The following is a 26,144-nucleotide window of genomic DNA, read 5'->3' as shown; positions in this document are numbered from 1 at the left end:
TCTGAATTTGCAGTCCTGAGAACCTAAATTCCTATCCTTTGTCTCTAACTGCTTCTGCACATCTCCACAAGGATGTCCCACTAGTACCTGGAACTGAGCATTTCAAAATCATACTCATCCTCATGACCCACCTACCCCTCTTTTGCCAATTACTTAGATGTTCTTCCTTCCTCCTCCAATACCTGAATCAATCTCTGGACCCTCTGTTCCTCCCTTCATATTACCTCTCTCATGTTACCCTTTCTTTTCATTATCACTGCCATCACTTTTGGGCAGGCTGTCACTTCCTCAAACGTGGATTACTTGGACAACATCCTCACTGGTTTTCCTGTCTCCCATCATATCTGCGCTTCCAACTCCATCAGTCCTATTATGGTCATTTGTTAATCTTCCTAAAATGGATTTAAATATTCTTCGTGCCTCAAAATCTTCCAGTGAGTCCCCACTGCCTACAGAGTAAATTTTAATTAACAATCAAACAGACAACAAAACCCACAGGCTGGCATGTAAGATCTTTCATGGTCTGACCTATTCAGTCTAGTCTCTTGTCCCCCAAATTCTCTCCCTCTTTTTGGATACATCCATCCTACTGAATACTACTCTAGTGCTCATTACAAGAACAGATGTTTTAAACAAAGGAAACTTGTAAGTCTAGTTTAAGTAAATGTTTTGGAATTAAGGAATAAATTTGCATGGTATTTTGGCATTTGTTACAGTAAGGAGTTCAGACATCTGCCCTGATATTAGCATCTTTTTGATATGCAAATTTATCATAATTGGGGAAGCCATTTTCACAGGTAATGAATTGCTGGTGTCATATATCCTGGTGAAAGTAAAAGCAATGTAAATCTTGAGTGGGCCACCCTATGAACTGTGCTCTCCACTTGTTTCTACAGGGAGCCGCGCAAGGTGGTCCTGCACAAAGGCTCCACTGGCCTGGGCTTCAACATCGTGGGTGGAGAAGATGGAGAAGGTATTTTTGTATCCTTCATTCTGGCTGGTGGACCAGCAGACCTCAGTGGGGAGCTCCAGAGAGGAGACCAGATCCTATCTGTGAGTATTTCTTCTTAATCTTTATTCCCTCCATGTCTGACACCATTTGAGAGAAAGTCACTCCCAGTTATAACTCCAAAAGCACCTTAATTACAAAGGAAAAGTGGAGGAGAGCATTATGGCTTCAGGTGCATGTTGTAATTTAAATGGTGTTCAGGTGTTTGAAGCATGTTACTTCCCTCAGATACAGGTAAAGGTGTTAGTGTTTTCATTTAGATTTTCTGAGACATATTTGCATCCAATAGAACACTGAGAAGCATGCATTCTTTAGGTATATTACTTATTTTTCAAAATGCCAAATTTCTTTCAAAATCCATCACTATACTCTAAAAACCGTATCTTTAGGATGTATATAGTTTGTTGCACATAACTATGTAAGAATAATGTATAAAATAGTGCTATATACAATTTGGTGACACTGATAAGTGGTCGCAGCATGACCATTTACCTAAATACAAAAACTACTAGAAATGAGTTAATAAGCACTTATTTACCAGGCATTTTATAAAAGTAATTTTTAATTCCCACAATCACCCTGAAACGTACTGCCCCATGTCCAGATGAAAAGAATAAGGTTCAGAGAGGTTAAATAACTTGTCAGAGTTAACCTAACTAAAGAGTCAGAGCTGGGATTTAAATATTCAGTTTTAATGCCCCCCACCTACCTCCCCTCATCCCTCCCTCCTTCCTTCCTGCCATCCATCCTTCCTTCCATCTTGCTTTCCCTCCTCCTTTCTTCTCCAAGTCCTTTCTTCTATTTGAATATCTACTGAGTGCTTCTTTCTACTACATCAAGCTACCTCCCTGGGATAAACTCTGTGATAAGTAGTTAAATCCATTGTGAGTGTTCATGCCCATACTGCAATTTTGGCAATCATGCAAATAATAATAGAGAATTACATAAGGAGCCCAGTTCTATGGCTGAGGTTATCGTTCACAACTCAATGAAGCATTTAGTTTGTGGTTTTCATTGTATACTTAGAAAAATTTGCTTTTGCTTTATAGCTATGGTTTGTAGCTAGAATTTTCCAAGTGACCTTATGTTTGTTAACCATCACTCCAACTCCTACCCATGCACACATGATTTACCTGTATAATGTAGTCAGTGGACCTAAGCAAAGTGTCCAGTGGTCTGCATGCATGGCCCTGCCTTATGTGTTTCTGTGGTTCTCCCACACATGCAGGTTCCTTCTCACTCATCAACTAGCAGATGTCTGGAAAGACTGAGTATAGGATAAATAGGGTAAGGTCCCATGCCAGGCCTTTGTTCTGTCACCCAATGTCATGTCTTCAACTACTTCGCCCCACCTACTTCTTCTATACTTAAATCATATATATAAGATATAACTTTAGGGCTTCCCTGGTGGCGCAGTGGTTGAGAGTCCGCCTGCCGATGCAGGGGACACGGGTTTGTGCCCCGGTCCGGGAAGATCCCACATGCTGCGGAGCGGCTGGGCCCGTGAGCCATGGCCGCTGAGCCTGCGCGTCCAGAGCCTGTGCTCCACAATGGGAGAGGTCACAACAGTGAGAGGCCCGCATACCGCAAAAAAAAAAAGATATAACTTAAAAGGTTTAATAAGCTATTAAACCTCATCACCCATATTTATTTACACACCTGTGTTCCCCTACAAAGTTACAAAAAACTCCCTGAAAGCAAATTCTGTATCGTTTTAATGATTTTGTATCCTCAACATTTAGCACAGTGCCTGACACATAGCAGTCTCTCAAAAATGTTTACTGATGAAAAAGTACTGAATTAAAAATAGTGATGCCTTAAAAAGTCACTATAGGGACTTCCTGGTGGTCCAGTGGTTAAGACTTCGGCTTCCAACGCAGGGGGTGCAGGTTCAATCCCTGCTCAGGAAGCTAAGATCCCACATGCCTCGAGGCCAAAAACCAAAACATAAAGCAGAAGCAATATTGTAACAAATTCAATAAAAAACTTTAAAAATGGTCCACATCAAAAGAAAAAAAAAACTTTAAAAAAAAAGAAAGTCACTATAACCTGGGAAACTGACTCTAAAATACTTTCTAGAACATACTTCCTCCTCCTGGCTCAAAATCTGTAGACTGGGGACATCCCTGGCCGTCCAGCGGTTAAGACTCCACACTTCCACAGCAGGGGGTGCAGATTCGATACCTGGTCCAGGAACGAAGATCCCGCACACCGCACCGTGCAGCCAAAAAAAAAAATGTAGACTGGGGGACCACTCTGTCATTTCATCACAATCAGCATTCACATTGTCATAGCACTTTCCCAGACACAAAGCACTTTCACATGCATTGATTCTGGGAATCTTCAAAGAAATCTTAAGTGTCAGGATATGTTATTATTACTCCCACTTTTCCTATCAGTGGAAGGGGATTCAGAATGGCTAAATGATTTGTCCAAAGCTCCACATCTACTGACTATGACTTTGGGCTCAAAAGCAGGTCTCTTGGGGCTTCCCTGGTGGCGCAGTGGTTGAGAGTCCACCTGCCGATGCAGGGGACACAGGTTCGTGCCCCGGTCTGGGAAGATCCCACATGCCGCAGAGCGGCTGGGCCCGTGAGCCATGGCCGCTGAGCCTGCGCGTTCGGAGCCTGTGCTCCACAACGGGAGAGGCCACAACAGTGAGAGGCCCGCGTACCACCAAAAAAAAAAAAGCAGGTCTCTTGACCCAAAATAAGTGTTCTTTCTCCTCACAGCACAATCTCTCTTCCAAACCTTGACAACGGTCTCATTCAGCACCGTCTTTGTACACATTGCTCTGTGCGCACACCACACTCTGGAACACACAGAACTGTAACAAGCTAATATTTACATGGTGCTTTGAGTCAGACACAATTATAGCTAATTTAATCTTATAACAACCCTGTGCCTTATTATGCTCATTTGAAGGATGCATAAACTGAGGCACAGAGAGGATATTAGACTTGTTAACTCTGTTTAAATGAGAAATCCACTAAGTCATGGGTTTTATTTGTTTTAACCTCTCTGTGTGTGGTAGAAAAAGAGATGAGCCGATAACCTTCTTATGGCTCAACAAAGAAAACTCCCAAGTATTTCTGCTTTTAGAAGTAGATGTATCCATTTAAATATTATTGCCAGGACCACAGAGTAAGCAAGGCAAACAATCAGAATTACAGTCTTCTTAGAGATTACAATTCATAGAACATAAAAATCTCTGAAGTTCAAATATCATATCCGTCTTTTATGTAAAACATTTGCAAAAACTGTTCAACAATGAAAATATCATCTGCTTTTTGCAACTCAAAAGAAAAAGGGAACATTTCTCCTCTTTAGCTTGTAAAAATTTATAAAAACTGAGGCTAGAAAGTGTCTAGCTTAAAGGCTCAGTATTGGAATTTCATTGGTTTAACACTGCAGGGAAATAATAAACAGGCTTGAGAAGCTCAAACATTATTACAATATGGAAAGAAAAATGACAGAATAGAATTATTAACAATGGAATATGGAGGATAATATTTTGCACCTACAGCCTGCACTGGACATGTAAGGACAAGTTATAACTTCCTGGAAAACACAAGAAAACTCTAAACAAAAATTGAATACAGGGACTTCCCTGGCAGCACAGTGGTTAAGAATCTGCCTGCCAATGCAGGGGACACGGGTTCAAGTCCTGGTCTGGGAAGATCCCACATGCCGCGGAGCAACTAAGCCCATGCACCACAACTACTGAGCCTGCGCTTTAGAGCCCGCAAGCCACAACAACTGAGCCCACGTGCCAAAACTACTGAAGCCCACATGCCTAGAGCCCGTGCTCCACAGCAAGAGAAGCCACCACAATAAGAAGCCCGTACACCGCAACAAAGAGTAGCCCTCACTCGCCACAACTAGAGAACGCCCATGTGCAGCAACGAAGACCCAATGCAACCAAAATAAATTTTAAAATACCTTTAAAAAAAAAATTCAATACATAGGGCTTCCCTGGTGGCACAGTGGTTAGGAATCTGCCTGCCAATGCAGGGGACACGGGTTCGAGCCCTGGTCCAGGAAGATCCCACATGCCACAGAGCAACTAAGCCCGTGCGCCACAACTACTGATGCTCATACACTGTAGGGGCCGCACGCCGCAACTGCTGAGCCCACGTGCTGCAACTACTGAAGCCCATGCACCTAGAGCCCGTGCTCCGCAACAAGAGAAGCCACCACAATGAGAAGCCCACGCACCACAACGCAGAGTAGCCCCCTCTCGCAGCAACTAAAAAAAAAAACGAAAGCCCGTGCACAGCAACGAAGACCCAACATAACCATAAATAAGTAAATTAATTTAAATAAATAAATAAGTTCAATACATAGATTTCTAAGTCATGTAAGATTAATTTGCAAATAAGTTATGCTATGCTAACAATAACATAGTAAGTTTAGAGAAGAGAAATAGAATCCCCAGGAAAGAGAGCTGGAGGGTAGATCGCTGCTCTCAATTGGTCTCCATAAAGAAGGAAATTGTATAATAGACAGTTACCTTTCTAATTAGGGATATAATGTTCATCCCTATTTCCCAGAATTTTTCTCCCAAATAGATTATAGAACCTTTTTAGATATTTTATTAATGGCTTACTATGTGCCAGGTTCTGTACTAGGAATTGAAATCTCAAAGATGAATGAGATAAATAGACTAATCTCAAAATGCTTACTGCCTAAAAGCAGATCCACTTGTCCTTCGGTATCCACGAGGGATTGGTTCCAGGACACCCCACTGATAACAAAATCCACTCTGCTCAAGTCCCTTATATAAAATGGCATAGCACAATGTATACAGTCGGCCCTCCGTATCAACAGGTTTTGCATCCGTGCATTCAACCAACCGCAAATCCACGCCAACTGTATATCAATGCATCTAACATAGGTAGAGATAGAGATGGCAAACTGAGGGAAGAGAAGAAAGCACTTAGAACAGAGCATGTCACACTCTAAGTACTCAATCAATACTACTACTACTAACTACTCTGCCTTAAGAATGTGTGTGATGTTTTTTAAAGTGTGTCAGATAACCATGTCTAAGGAAAGCCTCTTTTAGATAGTTTGAGCCATTCCTTCTTTGGGGCAGGGCTTGGACTAGATGAGCATTTCCCAAAGTGAGTTCACAGGATATTGGAACAGCAGGATTGCATTAGGTTGCTACTGAGAGAAAGGGTTCCCTAGTGAGCAGGTTTCTTCCCTGAAGAGCTTTTCAAAAACATCTGTTTACCAGTGTACACTGGGAATCTCCTTAGAGGCAGATAAAGTATATGGTTTTTCCCAAACGTATTTGACCACGAAACCATTACATAAGGAGCACCTCATAGGACCCCAGTAGTGGGAAATGCTTGAGTAGATATGTTTATAGTTCCCATAATTGACTGTTTTCCGACAAGATAGTCACACTCGCCTATACAGAAAAGGCAACTAGCCTTTTACTATGTTTTAAGATTATGGGCGCCATCTAGTGTTCATATATTGCCTAAACACTTTGCATGGCAACCTGAAGACGGAGGATTCCCAGGCGCCATTGCAAGGATTTATCCTGCACTTCCCCCTCCCCACCAGAGCTACAGAACTAAAGTAGTTAAGATGCTGAAAAAAATCGTCACCTGAGGCCACATTCCATACACGTATTGTGAGTGATCTTTTCTCTCCAGTTTCTCCTTTATGTATTCTCTCTCTCAGGGATTTATTATAGAAAGTCTTATCCAATCATTGAACCATCTCCTTGAGGTATTTGTGGAGAAGAATTTAGGGCATTCAGCATGCAATCACGTTAACTAGTACAGTAGCCTCCTCAGGCATTCTTTCTGCAGAGGGAAAGATAGAAATGCTTCTGTTATTATTTGTTTCAGTGCTTTGTTCTGAAAAAATGTATATATATGGAGCAGAGCATGCAGAAGCAATACCACTATAAAGAGATCCTTTTCTGTCTCACCAAGCAATTTTAGTCTGTTCAATCCTCAGGAGTCTAAATAAAAAAGATCACCCTAGCTGACCCTGCAAACTCCAAAACTCACTCTTGATGGACTTTAAGTATTTAACTCACTCTGTTCCAAGATACGTAGTTGGGAATATGTGTGGCCAGAAGTGAAATGTTGCAGCCGTTGCAATGAAGGTAGAATAGGTAACTGGGAATTTTCAAACTGAAATTGAAATTGCATTGTGATTTTGAAGGAGTGAAAATGAGTCACAGTTCATCTGGGTGTTTCACTAATTCGCAGGTTTCCTTCCTATCTTCATGTTTAGAGCCATGCAGAAGGGAAGGGCTTTCTTTGTTAGATCCTTACTGTCAAGTTACTCAACTGGAATTCGAGCATTATATACACTCTTCACCATCTTGGGGTACTGGTGAAGTCACCCTTATATTGTTACCTCAAATGACAACTCTTAATCCCTTCCAGTGAAATCCAGCCCTCCTCCTGCCCACCCCGCCCCACAAAGTCCCAAATTCTTTCTTTTTTTTTTTTAATTTATTTTTATTTTTGGCTGTGTTGGGTCTTTGTTTCTGTGCGAGGGGTTTCTCTAGTTGCGGCGAGAGGGGGCCACTCTTCACTGCGGTGTGCGGGCCACTGTCGCGGCCTCTCTTGGTGCAGAGCACAGGCTCCAGACGTGCAGGCTCAGTAGTTGTGGCTCACGGGCCCAGTTGCTCCGCGGCATGTGGGATCCTCCCAGACCAGGGCTCGAACCCGTGTCCCCTGCATTAGCAGGCAGATTCTCAACCACTGAGCCACCGGGGAAGCCCCCAAAATTATTTCTTTAATTCCCTGAAGTGGTCCTCTTAAAAGCTTACCAACCCCATCCCTTCCAGTGACCATGCCATATGAGCCATGTCCTTCCTCTCCAGCTCTGTCCCCAGCCCCATGGAGGATTCTTGTTTTCATTGTTTTCAGTGCTCAAGGGTTTCTGTTTAAGGGATTGTTTCTCAGTGTTCCTGAAACCTGCCTTCCAGAGAGGCTCTGAGGACTGTGCAGAGGTGAGGACAAGAGCCATCTCCCCACTCTGTGTTGCTTTGTCACCTTGTTTCCAAAAGCACAACAGCTTAAACTAGAAATCTTACAAAGTCTCTTAGCTAATCAGCACATTTAGTTTCTCTCCTCTCATCCTCAACACTTGGAGTCACTCAAACCCCAGCAAAACCTCCACCCTTCCCCCAGGGACAAGCGTCAGTCCCAGCTCTGGTTATCCTGGCCGGAGAGTGGTTTTTTTGTTCTTTTGTTGTTGTTGTTTTTCTGGTTGAGCTCCACCTACTCCACCTCTCCCAACAAAAGAAGGGCAACAAGACTCACAGACCAACACAAGTTTAAACACAACACTACATATTTCCAAACTGAGATGACTTAACATCTGCATGTGGGTCAACGGGGATTCTACAGCTTCCCCCAAGAAAATGGGTAGACCTGTCCTTTGTAACCAAGGGCCTGTCTTATAATTTTGCTCAAAGAAACAGTATTTGCTGAAGGGAATACTGAACACCTTTAGCTTAAAAGACATTAGACAGGTCAGGGGTGGGGGGGGTAATAAATTGGGAATTTGGAATTAACAGATACACACTACTCAATATAAAATAGATAAACAAAGACCTATTGTAGAGCACAGGGAACTATATTCAATATCTTGTAATAACCTATAACAGAAAAGAATCTGAAAAATATATATATGTATACATAAAATTGAATCACTGCTGTACACCTGAAACATTGTAAATCAACTATAGTTCAATTAAAAAAAAAGACATTAGACAATATACAGTTTTTGTGTGTCCCCACATTGCCCCCTGCTTCTCATCAAGGTTTCGGAAAATTCAGAGTCCTGTATCAGCCAGGGCACCCTATTAAACAACTTGTAAGTGAAATCTAACCAAGTGGAATTGATGATGTTTTTGAAAAGACGAAGACTTCTTGCCTTAACCCTGACCAGTTAAATTCAGGTTGCTGGCCCAGAAACCACGCGGAGGCTGCCTCCCCAAACCTCTGCGCCTGGTCCAGGCATTGCTCTCTCCGCTGACGCCCATTCTGTCTAGATTCGCTGACTCTCTGACTCTGGCACTCGCCTCTCAATTTTGAAGCCCACTCAGACGTCTCCCCACCTTACTGGATTTGTCTTCCCGCCAAACTCAGAGCCCACACCTCAGATAAACTCAGGGAAGTATGGCCAGTGAAGAGACTTTTCCTCAGCCTCAGCTTCAGAGCCCCACCATCGAGGCTGACCCCTGGCCCGCTCACCAGAGGGCAGGGATTCAGCAGGGCCTACTGCAGCCCTATAAATCCTTTCTTCATATAGACTGTCCAGGATACACACACACATCCCCCATCACATACAAACTTCCAGACTTTGGGAAGAGTGAGCCTTTCAGAAAGCATATGTGATCATGTTGTTTCTCCCCTTAAACTTTCAGTGGCTTTCTGTTGTTGTGAAGATAAAATCCAAAATTCTTGATATGGCCTACAAAATTTCACAGGGTCTGGCCCTTGCTTACCTCGCTGGCCTCTTCCCTACTCTCACTTTCACCCCGACCACCCTGGCTTTTTCCTTCCCTCCTGTCATGTTCAAAATATTTAGCCACTTGGCACATACAACTTCACAGCAGCCCATACGATGAAGGACCACAGTGCCCCAGCTGCCGGATTGCGGGGAGATGGGGTCCTCCAGGCATCACAGTTGTGGGTCACCCAAGAGGACTCAGGATAGCACTTCTCTACAGACAATCCACACAGAAGTGTTTCCTTGTTTTAACAAAAGGAATGGACAGGTTGATACATGTGGGACTTCTTCCACGGGCCTGTGCATGTACTGAATTTTCTCTGCAGAGGAACTTAGAGGGAACCCAAGGCCTTCTAGTACCTAAAAGGGACCAGAGAACTCATGGAGTGCCCCAGGCTACACTTAAGAAGCATCCCTATTTTCTGACATAGAATCTGGCTGGTAATACCTGTCAAATGAATAAATTCAATAAACTTTATGGAAATAGAAGGGAAGCAAATGTAACATGCTATTTTCTGGTACATTCCTTAAGTACTGCTTATTCAATGTCATTAGCACTATATATTTATTTATTTATTTATTTATTTCACAACTTGTAGACATGCTGCAAAAATAGTACATCGGGAAACGTAAAGTCAGACCTCTAATAGATAACCCACAGGACAACTACTCAAGGACTCAGCTTTAAGCAGCCTTCAAAAGTCTGAAATTCAGTTCAGTGATACCAATTCCAGCTTTTCTCAAAGTGATATTTCTATATAATACCAGATCTGTGAAATGCTCTATGAAAAAAGAAAGGTTCATGATCAAATAAAGGATCTGAGAATCTCTACAGCAATAAAGAAATGCTGTCAAAGCATTTTCTAACCTTACTTAACAATCTTTTTCCCCCTGGAATATGAGTTACTACCTAACTGGACATACTTTTAGAAATTCTGCCTTAAACTAAACTCCGGAAAAACGCACGCGGGTGTTTTATTTGGGAGAAGTAACATTTTCACATTAAAATATCACTGGCAGAGCTCAGGGGATGGGGTAGGAAGAGCACGAACCAAAAACCTAAGACAGAGGAACTATCCTCCTCAATCTAGAAGGATCTTCCTCAAACAGTAGTGCAAATCAGAGGGGGCACGTGGAACATTAGATAAGGAGTATTCTGTACATACAATTTATTAACCTATTTGCATAAAACCAATCCACAGACATTTCCTAAGCATCCACTAAGCAGCAAAAACTACTAGGCAAAAAAAAATAATTGTGTCCTTAGCGAACATATAGCCTCACAAGGGGAGACAGGCACATAAATAGGTTATTTCCACAATAATATGGAAAGTGTTAATGGTAAATTCAGGGGATCACATGGGCACCAAGGAAAGGCTGTCATTAGCCCAGCCTGGGAAATGTGGGAAGGCTTCTGGAGGAAAAGCTTCCCAAAAAAGACTCCAAGGAAGCAGGAACAGTGGAGAATTAGGAAAAAATGCTTCATGTTTTTGAGTATCTGCTTAGCACCAAGTATTATGATTTCACTGAATCCTAACAATAACCTTGTTGGGTTGAAGGCTCAGAGAAATTCAGTAATTTGCCCAAAATCACACAGATAATCAGCAATGACAGTGGCATCTGAACGACCATTGCTTCTGATTTCAAAGCTATGCTCTTTCTGCAATGCCAGCCTTCAGAAAGAAAATTTAACTTGGCAGTTTGCTTATGTCTAAGGCTGTCCGCACTCTGTAAGTCCAGTTAGTGAGAAAAATATAAATGCCTGAAATAATAAACTGTTTACAAGGAGAAATGTGAGCCACCATAGGAAGCCATCATACACAGAGATTCTAAAATTGAGGAGACTTAAAAGCAACATCTAGATCCTCCAAAGCTTCCCCTGAGGGCAGGGACCGTGTTTTAGCATCTCTGCATCCCATTGATTAATACGGAACCCAGCTACCGGGCAAATGTTAATGAATGAATGAAAGAAGACATTCATTCATTAACTTCTCTGAAGGCAGCTAGGAATCCTAGGGCTCCTCCCAGTTGTATTCATCTGAACTCTTGGCCTAAAGAACCGCTCTCTCCTGAAGACTCAGAATATCTTAGTGCTTTTAGCTTTCCGGCCAACAGAACGTATTTTCCAAATCAGACAGATTCTTTCCTAATTGACTAGTAGGAACTCCCACAGGTCAGACAAATATTAAATATTCTATTACATACTAAATGCTAAATACATGATGTTTGCTTAAAACTCTGTTTATAATATATACTCTTCTTCCCAAAAGATGTTTAGGTGATAAAGAGTCCCTACACAAGTCTCAAAGGATGAACTAAAACGCGATCCTGAGTCTTTTCCACATAAACATTGAAAATGCTCTATCACAGGTGACCCCTGACAAAGGGGAATCCTTGCAGAGACATCTCAGGTTGTGAGGAAGGAGTGATCCTCGTCTGCAAGTAGACTGATTTTTTAACTCCTATTTGGTTTTGCCTCTAACCTATTTTGCTAGCTAAGCCCTGATAACCCTTGCATTTGCATCACCATTTCTATGTATCAAGTCCCTTCCTATGAACGTTATCTCATTTGATTCTCATAGCATCCAGGATAGGTAGGAAGATGACCACCTTGCCATTTTATACAGGAGGAAACTGAAGAGATCAGTGATTTTCTAACTTAAAGCCTGTTAGCCACCAGGCATAGGTCTCCTTCTGTCACTATCAGCTTCCTTGCTTGTCATGCTGACTGTTCTAGCGATGTGCCTGATGGGAGCTCCGATGCTGGATTTACCTGCCAGAGCTCTGAACTCCAGACGACAGATATCTGGGTGACTTAAATGAAAAGGAATTTATTAGAGAAATAACAGATAGCTCACTGAATCCCAGGAAGGCTGGGGGTCCCAGCTCAGAAGCCAGGAAGGAAATTCTGCTGACGTCAGTCTTTTAAGGATGCTGCTCTCGAGGTCATTACCACAGGCCACTTACAACCAGGCCACACTGCTGGAGGTGCTGTGAAAAAACCTCTCTCTCCATGTATCTTACACTTTAATGTGGTGATTCTAAGTTCCCAGCAGGAATATCTGCTTGGCCTGCCGTCACTCTCGCTGTGCCCTTCCACCTTGCTGATGGGGGATAAGGCTGTGCCTCCCGCCTGTCTTGGATTGCCCCCCAAAAAAGAAGGCTATTTGGGCACTGAGCAGCTAAATGATAAACGTCCATTAGAGAACGTTTGGCTCACTGAATTCTATACGAGGAATTGTTTAGATCTAAGATCTTGAGACTCATAATAGTTGCTTAAACAGTAGAAATGACTTCCGGAGAGAGGCCTCCTTTGGGAAGGGCCTCAGCCTGCATTTGTGCAGCTGGCAGTGCCTTCCCTAACTGTGCTCATCTAAGCACGCCAACAAGAGATTCAGGCAAGGACAGGATATCATGAAGACTTCTTTCTAATGGTGACTTTCTGTTTCCAGCACATTGTGTCCCAAAGTAATTAAAAATGTCTTCCTGAGATTAAGGGATTTACAGACCAATGTACTTTGTCTTAAAAAGTCCCTATTGCTCTATTAAAGAGCTACAGACACCTTCCAATAAATGAAGAAATAAATCATCAGTTCTTTTGTAGTGAATCCACATTTTGGTCTTTGAGAAAAATGAGGATCAAATCAAATGGAGCATGGTGCCCAGTTCGATGATTCTTACTTTGGTTGGGAAAGAAAAAACAGAGAAAATTATAGAGAAAATATATAAGGAAAATATATGTAGTCCTACCCTGGACAAGACACAGCGCCATGGGTTAGAGGTACAGTGGTGAATATGATAGGCCCCATTCTTACCCTCGTGGAGTTTGCAAATTTGAGTTCTAAATGTGCTACCGAAGGGGAGCCACAGGTGCTGGGGAGCACACACGGGGGACCTCACCTAGACCAGGGGACCAGAAAGATGTCTCTGAAGACGTGATATCTTACCTCAGCCTTGAAAGATGTAGAAAGGATAGCCAGGCCAGGCGGGCTGGGCGAGGAAGGAAAAGTGAAGCCGGAGATCAGCCTGTCCACTGGCCCAGAAGCCAGGGAAAGCGCACTGTGTGTAAGGTGGGTCGGATATAGAGAGTGAGAGGGAATTTAAAGAGAGGTGAGATTAGAGAGGAAGGAGGCCCCTCATACACCTTCTAAAGACTTAAAAGGGAATGAAGATTAAAGGGCAGCAGAAAACTGTGGAAAGGTTTTAAGCAGGGTCAAGGTTCTGGTCACCGATTTCCACCTGCAGATATGTGTATGGGTGGGAGCGGGCGTTCCCCACCCCACAAGCAATTTTTTTACACCAACCCCACTCTATTACTTCAGAAGCAAGTTGCAAGTCCAGGTCGTCACCTGTGTTTCTGACCATCTGATGGCTCACCTGTAGATTGAAGATTCCAACGACCCCTTCCTTGGGTTCAATTAATTTGCTAGAACAGCTCACAGAACTCAGAGAAACATTGTACTGACTAGATCGCCAGTTTATTATAAAAGGCTATAGCGCAGGGAAAGCCAGATGGAAGAGATGCACAGGGCAAGGCTTGGGGAAACATGCAGAGCTTCCATGACCTCTCCAGGCACAGCACTCCCCACATGTTCAACCACCCTGAACTCTCCAAACCCTCTCTTTTTAACTTTTCACGGAGGCCCCATTACGTAGGCATAATTGACTGTATCTCCAGCCGTGGGTGATTAACTCATCCTCTAGTTCCTCTCCTCTCCCAGGAGGACTTGGGGGGTAGGACTGAAAGTTCCAACAGGGTTGGTTCTCCTGGCAACCAGCCCCCACCCTTAGGTGGACTCCTAAAGTCACCTCATTAACATAACAAAAGACACCGTTGTCTCTCTGCCCTCACTTTGGGAAATTCCAAGGGTTTTAGGAGCTCTGTGCCAGAAACAGGAACAAAGACCAAATGTATATTTCTTATAATAAATCACAGTATCACACAGGGAAATAGCACGATTAGAGTTGACAGAATTTGTAAGGCTGGTGTGGAAGATGAAAAAAAATAACTAACTTGGAAGTCAGGCAGACCTAGGGTCCAGCCCTAGTGTCACCTTTTACTGTGGCCTTGATCAAGTTATTTTAATTGTCTGAGTCTCAGAATTTTACCCTGTAGGATAATAGAAATCAGAACGGGTGAAGTACTTCCCACCTAGGAAGTGCACAATACATCTCTCTTACCCCTTCTCCCTTCTCACACTAAATTCAAAGTCATTTCTCCAGGACTGACCACAAGAGGCCTGCTGAATTAGTCTCTTGGGAAAATCCAGGAAAGATTTCCAGGAAAATTAATAGTGGGTTGTATTTTGAAGACAAAGAGGAATTAGTCATTTGAAGAGAAAACCATCTATTCCCAATTACAAGCAAACCTAGCTGTAGTTAAGCTGAGGGTTTCCACTGCAATGCCCAGACCACATTCTTCCTACCCCGACTTGCTCTACTTAATATCATCTCATCATAATTTTCTATGTTGAAAAGCTCTAAAGGCACAAGGGAGAGAATTCTATTTACTTTTCTGCCAATTAAGATGCACTTATGAAAAAAAAAAAAAGATGCACTTATGCATGGCCTTCTGTGGGCCTAGGGTTGTACAGAACATACATGAGCATGAGTACACACATGCATGCACACACACATACACATGCGTCCCTACTTCACAGCTTTAGAAAGTGGTTATGTAACGATTCGTGTGATCCACTCTAAAAGAAGTGCAGAATCAGCTCTACAAAGAGGACGCTCATGGAGGACTATGGCAGAGGGGCCTGCAGTTAGGCAGATGGGAAGGGATTCAAGGACAGGATTTCCTGGGCGAGCTCCTCCTTTCAGAGCTTTCCCTCTCTCTCCTTCCTCTACCATAAACAGGCATAGGTCCTAAAGGTGTTGGTGCCCCACTGTACTGTGGTTCTTCCGCTAATGAAGTCCCTGGCACAGAGTAGGTAAATTATTTATTCTCATGTCGATTTCTTCCAATCAAATCCCAAGAACTTCTTCAGGGCAGGGACTATGGCCCCAGTGCCCCAAACCCCAGGCTGCTCAAGAACGTTTGTTACCATGAATTAAGGAAGCAGGCATTTCCGTTGGAAGGAACAGTATAGGCAAAGGCACAGAGGCTGGGTGTGAGCTCTTCCAGTGGGTGTTTGGAAGGGGGCTGGGCATGGAAAAACAGGAAAAGCCTTTCCTTCTCATTGTTTTGGGGTGTGAGCAGCTATGCATGGTTCTTAAACAGGTAACCACGGCTTGGAAGTGGCAGGCTGTAGATGGGAGAACAGGGTACAATTAAGACCAAAGTAAACACATAAAAATGAGAACAGGCACATATTTACTGACGTACAGCCGTTTGCACAAGATGGAGTTGAGAAAGGATGACCTTGAAAATCAGGCAGGCTTGAATTCAAATCTCAAATCCACTACTTCCCAGCTTTGGGAGTTTGATAAGGTTAATCTCTTAGGACACTAATTTCCTTATCTGTTAACTGGGGATGATGACACCTATCAGCCTTATTGTGAGCATTAAATAAAATAGTATATATAAGCCACTGGCACAGTGCCTAATGAGGACTAACCATTCATTTATTCATTCATGCAACAACAGTTTTTACAGCAGCCATGACACGCAAGGCACTAGGAATATAAGAGCGAAAAAGGAAAGAAAAAGAACTGCTGCTTCATGGTGCTTACATTCTAGTGGGAAAAACAAACAATATATATTTTTTTAAGTAATGGATAATGAAATTATATAATTTATTAGGAGGTGACAGTGTGATGAAAAACCAATAGAGTAATGCAATGTAAATTTGAGGTGCTAGGAGAGGAGTTGAATATTTAAATAAGGTGGTCAGTGTAGATCTCACTGAGAAGGTGACATTTTAGCAAAGAGTAAAGGAAAGGAAAGTGGGCCATGCAGAGCTCTGAGGTAGTTCCAGAGGGAAGAGCTCTGAGTCAGGTGCGTGCCTTGTGTATTTGAGGGAGAGGAGGGAAGTGGGAGGTGAGGACAGAGCAGTGATGGGTGGGTCACAGACAGCACAGCCTCGAGGGCCTCTGTCAGAGCTTTGCTTTCCTCTGAGAGAAGGAAGAGCCAAGGGAGGATTATAAGCAGAGTGATAGGACATGATTTCACTTACATTGTAAGAGGATCACTCTGGCCGCAGTGTTGACAAGACACTATCAAGGGACAAAGCTGAAAGCAGGAGGCAAGCTAGGAATCTACCTGGATAATCTGCATTAGAGAATATGAAGGATGGGACAGCTGTGGTGGAAATGGAGGGAGCGAGGGATGGTTCTGGATATGTTTAGAAGGGGCAGATTTCCTAAAAGATTGGATGTGGGGTAAAAGAGAAAGGAAGAGGTGAAGGATGACTCCAAGGTTTTCTACCTGAAAATCAGATAAGCAGAGACAGTATTAGTTGAGACAGGGATGTTCCTACAGGTGAAGCAGGCAACAAAGGCAGACAGACTGAGTCCTGGAGTACGTTAAGGTCCTCCTCAGGGAGAAGAGGAAGAACCAACAAAGGGAACTAAGAGAAGCAACCAGTAAGGTAAGAGGAAAGCAAGTAGGACCCCGGGAGCTAGAAAGAGAAAGTATTTCCAGAGAGTGGCATCAAGTGCTTTAAATGTTGGTAAGTCCTGTAAGATGGGAACTGAAAATTAACTGCTGAATTTAATAACATGGAACTTACTGATCAAATGAAAAAGCAGTTCCTGTAGTGTAATGGGGTGAGATCTGTATAAAGTGGATTTCTAAGATAATGAAAGGAGAGAAATTAACGACAATGAGTACAGATATCTCCTTTGAGTTTTGCTAAAAAGGGGAATGAGATAGGATGGCCACTAGAGGGTAGAGTTTGGTTTTATCAATAGAACAATGTTTATATGTTGGTGGAAATGATCTACTAGAGGGGGAAAACTAGTGTTTTATTTATCAATTTTTATTTATTTATTTAGAGAAAGACGGAGGGAGGGGAAGAGGTGGAAAATACTTCACGTACATGACTGCAATTCTTATTTTTTAATTCTTTGATTTATTAAATATCTCCTATGATCCATTTTATTTATTGCTACGTTCCCAGAGCATGAACAGGGCCTGGCACGTCGTAGGTGCTCAATAATGACAGCATGACTATCAAGTAGTATGCTAGGTGCTCTAGGGAAGAGAGAGACGAATAAGACATTGATCCCACCCTCACGGGGTTATAACCTAGTGGAGAAATAGGACATGAACATGGTTATAATGCATGACCAATGTGATAGAAAAGATCACATTATTTTAGTCTTCTCACCCTGCTATTTTGTTATTTTATATCAATAATAATAAGTTCTGGGGCTTCCCTGGTGGCACAGTGGTTGAGAGTCCGCCTGCCGATGCAGGGGACGCGGGTTCGTGCCCCGGTCCGGGAAGATCCCACATGCCGCGGAGCGGCTGGGCCCGTGAGCCATGGCCGCTGAGCCTGCGCGTCCAGAGCCTGTGCTCCGCAACGAGAGAGGCCACAACAGTGAGAGGCCCGCGTACCGCAAATAATAATAATAAGTTCCTTGATATCAGGTATCACCTTGTCTTATTTCCAATCATCATGAGCACCACTCCCACGACCACCACAATTCACTTCACCACATACAATGACCATCCTCAATGACTGACAAATGAAAAGAGTCAGTGAGCACCCCATCAGCCGCATTCTGCCCGGGTATAAGCTACTTCTCTCTTTCTACCACCCCAAATTCCCAAGGGAGGCTTTGGCCCTTGTTCTTCCTCCTAACTTCTGCCCAGGTTCAGAGCAACTACACTACTTGAAGCAGAAGAAATCATAGGTCAAATCACTAACCCCCAAGCTACTGTGTAGATCAGGGGACCCACCTGACTCATGCAGGGTGCTGGAAGGGAGAGGAGAGGCACATGCAGCACAGGGATAGGACCCCTCTGAGACCCATATAAAGATCATGACATGCCCAGCTTTAGGAATAAAGAGTTAAATAGCAGGATCTTCGCCCTCCAGGGAGATCAGAGCAAGGAAGATGAAGACAGATCCTTAAATAAGACCATATTAAGGGGCATAAGGAACTTGGATAAGTATACAGGGGAAATGAAGAGACTCTTGGGCTGGAGAAAGGAATAAAACCAGACAGATGCGACAACAGCTCCACATGATAAAAACTGTTTACCTGCAGAAAATCCTATCTCACATTATCCCCATGAAAATTCCCATTTTGGAAGCGGGGGAACCCCTTCAGAGTATTCATCCTCTGAAATTATGTCTAAAGACTGAATGCTGGGCTTCCCTGGTGGCGCAGTGGTTGAGAGTCCGCCTGCTGATGCAGGGGACACGGGTTCGTGGCCCGGTCTGGGAAGATCCCACAGGCCGCGGGGCGGGTAGGCCCGTGAGCCATGGCCGCTGAGCCTGCGCGTCCGGAGCCTGTGCTCCGCAACGGGAGAGGCCAGAACAGTGAGAGGCCCGTGTACCACAAAAAAATTTTAAAAATTAAAAAATTAAAAAACTGAATGCTGAGAATTGCTAAAACCAAAATTTCTAACATATATAGTAGATGCTTAGAGCATGCTTTTAATTATATATATAAATATTATATATTCTGATATATATATACATCAGAAAGGAAAGAATGAGGATTATATTTGAAGCCATAGCCTGATTATCCTTTCTAAATGACATTTTAATTATTAAGATCAAATTGCAAGCAGAGAAGTGGGATAGAGACTGGTCTGGTAAAACTAACCGGGCAAGGTGCCTGAGATGATCACCAGGTGAACTAGTTATTCCAATTAAGAGCTTCAAGAGTTCAGAGGAGGGAGAAATTTATTGAATATGGAGGAAGCTGAATGAAAGGGCCTACAGAAGGCCCTTAGGTAGGACTCAGATACAGGGAGAGCAGGCCTCCCACCTCCTCCCAACCCTTGTATCTCCACAGCTCTTCAATGACATCCTGTGTTCTCCTTTTGATCTTGGATTGTTTTCATGAATATTTTCCCCAACAGATTGTGAGTTCCTTGAGGACAGAGCTGTGGCTGGATTATAACTGCCTCCCAGGGCCTAACCCAGTGCTAGGCACTCGGAGGTGTTTGTAAGTGGTGAATAAATTAGCAAATGAAAGAACTTGAAGAAGTCTTCCCTAAGCGGAAGGGAAAGTCTTTAAAGGTTTATTCCAAAATTTTCCCTGAAAGGCTCAGATGATTTTGTTTAAGTTGCCTATGCTATCCATGATCCAACATATTACCTCAGTTTTCCAGTTGAAGTGTTTTTTGAGAACGAGAAAGCCAAGATGCAAAGCTTACAAGAGAATGACTGAAGTGTGGATCGGCGGATGGTATCCCAGGAGTAGTATTTTTTTTTTTTTTCTGGAAGAAGCTCTTCCTATACTGTATATTTGCTGTGCTTTTGGAATGTCAGGACCCACCTGCACATCAGCAAGCCAATAAAAAAAGAAAATACCCCCTTCTTCAGTCCCCAGGTTTACATAAGTATCTGCTCCTGGAGAAATGACCTCCAGGGATTCCTCTCATTGGGAACATCCACTCTCTTGTCCTGAGAGCCTCAAAAGACAAGACAAATCACTCTGAAAGCCAGAGAAGTTAAATACTGCCTTCAAAGTGATAAAGTTAAATGGAAAATTGGGTATTTAGCTGCTCTTTTCTTATACATTCTCCCAGTTATTTTCATATACTGTGCCATACGAACTTAGTACTCCAAGACAGAGTAAACAGAACATTGCAACTGGCGTTATTCCCTGAGAATCCACAAGATGGCAGTAATAGATTTTGCACAGAACTAACTGTATACAGTGGTGTCTGGCCTGTTTGCCGACTTTTCGTACTGTGGATTGTATTTGGATTAAAACTGGTTGTCATCCTAATGCTAGGCTTTTAAAATATAATTCAGAAAATAAACAGTAAATTAAGATCTGAAAGAAAAATTTTTTGCTTCGTTGCCTTTTTTTTTCTATTTTTTTATATTATGAGAGTCCCATTTTTTTTTAAGTTACAGAGCTAAGAATCAGCCAGGAGCCCTAAGAGCTAAGACTGCTTGAGAAAAGCTCAAAATGAAAAATGTTGCTCCTTCCTGAACACAGACTGATCGATGATTCTCTTGCTTGAAGGAAAGAAAAAGAGGGGTCAGTGAAGGGCCTAGTTAATCTTCCATATAATTTAATTGCTTGTTATTTCTCTGTTCAAAATCTACCCTGGAGGGAACAGTGCCTGATGGACCATGCAGAAAATGATGTTGTGATCCAAACTACAAAACCATTTATTGCCTATATCTCTTGTGTTTTGTGTGCAACAGAAACTGCACTAAACTATGACCTTTTTTTTCATGTATTTTTATTATTCTACTCACAGATTTGTGATAGAATTCAGGAGAGTGGAAACTACATTTTTCTTTCATTTCTTTAATCTGCCTCCATGTTTAGCATATATGGACATGAGGTAGTTGTCCCAGAATTGCAAACCTCACAGGAAAGCACACCTTCTGTATCAAGCATAAATGACATGCTGTAGCGTAAACAACATCTCCTTTGTGTAGTAGACAGTACCACTAAGTTCAAAAAGATGGCAGTGAGTTCACATCAAACATGAAGCATTTTTAAATGGGCATCAGATATCTCTGGTTTAAAGTCCTTTGGGCATTCTCCCATGCTGCCCAGATTTCTCTTTTTCCCCCCTTCCTGACCTCTCTTCTCTAATCTCTTATTACCTTCTGATTCATGGTCACTTCTCATTAAAAATACACCTACTATTTTTCCTTGCTTGTAAGAGACTCTCATTTCACCTCAGGTAGCTCATCATTGCATTTTCTAAACTTCTTTTTTTCCCTGAGAAAAAAATCTGCTAACGAGCTATTAAGGTAATATATTTTTCATTCCCTTACCAACATTTACTTAAATCTTCTGTTAGGAAATAGGATATCCCACTCTGTTCATTTATATACCCATCCCTGTCTACAACAAACTTGATAGAGGTTTTCAGGGCCTGCATTCTCTTGCTATGCAGGATGTAATGATGACTAAGCCATGTGTCATGTCCTCAAGATGCATGTAGTCTAGAAGAAGTGAGTAGGTCCACACAGAGTTATGCCATAAGAAAAGTACAGAGAGACAATGGAGTTCAAGAGAAGAGGCTAAACCTGACCCAGTGATCTGAGGAGGATTCGTGCTCTCCTCAGAAATGAGAAGACCGCCCAGGTCCTCCCCACAAGTCAAAGATAAACCATCTTTTCATTAGGCCACAAACGAAGAGCATGAAGTCTGATGCAGAAGTGAAAAGCTAGGGGTGCTCAGGAATTCTGAACAATCCGAGTCAACAAGACAGGAGATAACAGGAGACTCGTCAGGTCTCTGATCCGGGCTAAGGAATTTGAACACTGGACTATGGTGGGAAAAGCAAACAGTTCCCAGGGGTAGCCACACGATGCAACCTGACCAATTCCTGACCTGACCACCCACTCCCTGAAAGCTCTGTGAAGTGAAAGGAGGGAAATTCGTGATGTCTGAAGTCCCTTCCAGCTCCAACATTTTAGGAACATATGTGTTTGAGAAACTTTGGATGATAAAAAGAGGCACTGAAAGTTTCAAACAATTTATGACTAATAACTAAAGATTTCCCTTTAAATAATAAAGTGTTTCTTAAAACTAAAATAAAAATTGAAGGCATGGATCAGGAAACTTGCACAAGCCTCTTAAATAGCCTCATCCACCAGAGGTCAGACAGCAGAAGCAAGAAGAACTGCAACCCTGCAGCCTGTGGAACAAAAACCACATTCACAGAAAGATAGACAAGATGAAAAGGCAGAGGGCTATGTACCAGATGAAGGAACAAGATAAAACCCCAGAAAAACAACTAAGTGAAGTGGCGATAGGCAACCTTCCAGAAAAAGAATTTAGAAAAATGAGAGTGAAGATGATCCAGGACCTCGGAAAAACAATGAAGGTAAAGATCAAGAAGATGCAAGAAATGTTTAACAAAGACCTAGAAGAATTAAAGAACAAACAAACAGAGATGAACAATACAATAACTGAATTGAAAAATACACTAGAAGGAATCAATAGCAGAATAACTAAGGCAGAAGAACGGATAAGTGACCCGGAAGACAGAATGGTGGAATGCACTGCTGCGGAACAGAATAAAGAAAAAAGAATGAAAAGAAATGAAGACAGCCTAAGAGACCTCTGAGACAACATTAAACACAACAACATTCGGACTGTAGGAGTCCCAGAAGGAGGAGAAAGAGAGAAAGGACCCAAGAAAATATGTGAAGAGATTATAGTCAAAAACTTCCCTAACATGGGAAAAGAAATAGCCACCCAAGTCCAGGAAGCACAGAGAGTCCCATACAGGATAAACCCAAGGAGAAACACACCGAGACACATAGGAATCAAATTGGCAAAAATTAAAGACAAAGAAAAATTATTGAAAGCAGCAAGGGAAAAACGACAAATAACATACAAGGGAACTCCCATAAGGTTAACAGCTGATTTCTCAGGAGAAACTCTACAAGCCAGAAGGGAGTGGCATGATATACTTAAAGTGATGAAAGGGAAGAAACGACAACCAAGATTACTCTACCCTGCAAGGATCTCATTCAGATTTGACGGAGAAATCAAACACTTTACAGACAAGCAAAAGCTAAGAGAATTCAGCACCATCAAACCAGCTCTAAAACAAATGTTAAAGGAACTTCTCTAAGTGGGAAACACAAGAGAAGAAAAGGACCTACAAAAGCAAATCCAAAACAATTAAGAAAATGGTAATAAGAACATATGTATCAGTAATTACCTTAAACGTGAATGGATTAAATGCTCCAACCAAAAGACACAGGCTTGCTGAATGGACACAAAAACAAGACCCATATATATGTTGTCTACAAGAGACCCACTTCAGACCTAGGGACACATACAGTCTGAAAGTGAGGGAATGGAAAAAGATATTCCATGCAAGTGGAAATCAAAAGAAAGCTGGAGTAGCAATACTCATATCAGATAAAACAGACTTTAAAATAAGGAATGTTACAAGAGACAAGGAAGGACACGACATAATGATCAAGGGATCAATCCAAGAAGAAGATATAACAATTATAAATATATATGCACCCAACACAGGAGCACCTCAATACATAAGGCAACTGCTAACAGCTATAAAAGAGGAAATCTACAGTAACACAATAATAGTGGGGGACTTTAACACCTCATATACACCAATGGACAGATCATCCAAACAGAAAATTAATAAGGAAACACAAGCTTTAAATGGCACAACAGACCAGATAGATTTAATTGATATTTATAGGACATTCCATCCAAAAACAGATTACACTTGCTTCTCAAGTGCGCACAGAACATTCTCCAGGATAGATCACAATTTGGGCCACAAATCAAGCCTCAGTAAATTTAAGAAAACTGAAATCTTATCAGGCATCATTTCTGACCACAACACTATGAGATCAGAAATGAATTACAGGGAAAAACACGTAAAAAACACAAACACATGGAGGCTAAACAATATGTTACTGAACAACCAAGAGATCACTGAAGAAATCAAAGAGGAAATCAAAAAATACCTAGAGACAAATGACAATGGAAACATGACGATCCAAAACCTATGAGATGCAGCAAAAGCAGTTCTAAGAGGGAACCTTATAGCTACACAAGCCTACCTCCAGAAACAAGAAAAATCTCAAATAAACAATCTAACGTTACACCTAAAGGAACTAGAGAAAGAAGAACAAACAAAACCCAAAGTTAGTAGAAGGAAAGAAACCATAAAGATCAGAGCAGAAAGAAATGAAATAGAAACAAAGAAAACAATAGCAAAAATCAATAAAACTAAAACTAGTTCTTTTTGAAGATAAACAAAATTGATAAACCATTAGCCAGACTCATCAAGAAAAAGAGGAAGAGGACTCAAATCAATAAAATTAGAAATGAAAAAGGAGAAGTTACAACAGACACCGCAGAAATACAAAGCATCCTAAGAGAATAATACAAGCAACTCTATGCCAATAAAATGGACAACCTGGGAGAAATGGACAAATTCTTAGAAAGGTATACCTTCCAAGACTGAACTAGGAAGAAATAGAATATATGAACAGACCAATCACAAACACTGAAATTGAAACTGTGATTTAAAATCTTCCAACAAACAAAAGTCCAGGACCAGATGGCTTCACAGGTGAATTCTATCAAACATTTAGAGAAGAGCTACCACCCATCCTTCTCAAACAGTTCCAAACAATTGCAAAGGAAGGAGCACTCCCAAACTCATTGTATGAGGCCACCATCACCCTGATACCAAAACCAGACAAAGATGTCACAAAAAAAGAAAATTACAGACCAATATCACTAATGAATAATAGATGCAAAAATCCTCAACAAAACACTAGCAAGCAGAATCCAACAACATATTAAAAGAATCATACACCATGATCAAGTGGGATTTATCCCAGGGATGCAAGGATTCTTCAATATATGCAAATCAATCGATGTGATACACCATATTAACAAATTGAAGAATAAAAACCATATGATCATCTCAATAGATGCAGAAAAAGCTTTTGACAAAATTCAACACCCATTTATGATAAAAACTCTCCAGAAAGTGGGCATAGAGGGAACCTACCTCAACATAATAAAGGCCATATACAACAAACCCACAGCAAACATCATTCTTAATGGTGAAAAATTGAAAGCATTCCCTCTAAGATCAGGAACAAGACAAGAATGTCCACTCTCACCACTATTATTCAACATAGTTTTGGAAGTCCTAGTCAGGGCAATCAGAGAAGAAAAAGAAATAAAAGGAATACAAATTGGAAAAGAAGAAGTAAAACTGTCACTGTTTGCAGATGACAGGATACTATATATAGAGAATCCTAAAGATGCCACCAGAAAACTACTAGAGCTAATTAATGAATTTGGTAAAGTTACAGGATACAAAATTAATGCACAGAAATCTCTTGCATTCCTATACACTAATGATGAAAAATCCGAAAGAGAAATTAAGGAAACATTCCCATTTACCATTGCAACAAAAAGAATAAAATACCTAGGAATAAACCTACCTAGGGAGACAAAAGACCTGTATGCAGAAAACTATAAGACACTGATGAAAGAAATTAAAGATACAACAGATGGAGAGATATACTATGTTCTTGGATTGGAAGAATCAATATTGTGAAAATGACTATACTACCCAAAGCAATCTACAGATTCAATGCAATCCCTATCAAATTACGAATGGCATTTTTTACAGAACTAGAACAAAAAATGTTAAAATTTGTATGGAGACACAAAAGACCCCAAATAGCCAAAGCAGTCTTGAGGGAAAAAAGTGGAGCTGGAGGGATCAGACTCCCTGACTTCAGACTATACTACAAAGCTACAGTAATCAAGACAGTATGATACTGGCACAAAAACAGAAATATAGAACAGGATAGAAAGCCCAGAGATAAACCCACACACCTATGGTCAACTAATCTATGACAAAGGAGGCAACAATATACAATGGAGAAAAGACAGTCTCTTCAATAAGTGGTGCTGGGAAAACTGGACAGCTACATGTAAAAGAATGAAATTAGAACACTCCCTAACATCATACACAAAAATAAACTCAAAATGGATTAGAGACCTAAATGTAAGGCCA

The 26,144-nt window shown here is 41.7% G+C and overlaps 1 protein-coding gene and 1 non-coding gene across 2 annotated transcripts in view; both read left to right on the top strand.

Moving 5' to 3' along the window:
- Positions 1-26,144, top strand: part of DLG2 (discs large MAGUK scaffold protein 2) — an 812,204-nt gene that overhangs the window by 442,790 nt on the left and 343,270 nt on the right. The window contains exon 11 of the mRNA XM_060157866.1: positions 897-1,053. Within this exon, the coding sequence (XP_060013849.1) occupies positions 897-1,053 (157 nt within the window). The remainder of the gene's footprint in view (positions 1-896; positions 1,054-26,144) is intronic.
- Positions 2,848-2,919, top strand: TRNAW-CCA (transfer RNA tryptophan (anticodon CCA)). The gene has a single exon. It is a non-coding gene; the product is annotated as a tRNA-Trp (tRNA).

This window comes from Lagenorhynchus albirostris, chromosome 9 (assembly GCF_949774975.1).
Source record: "Lagenorhynchus albirostris chromosome 9, mLagAlb1.1, whole genome shotgun sequence".
Classification (NCBI taxonomy): domain Eukaryota; kingdom Metazoa; phylum Chordata; class Mammalia; order Artiodactyla; family Delphinidae; genus Lagenorhynchus; species Lagenorhynchus albirostris.
Note: the sequence above shows the minus strand (reverse complement) of the source record. Positions and strands in the feature narration are given on the sequence as shown.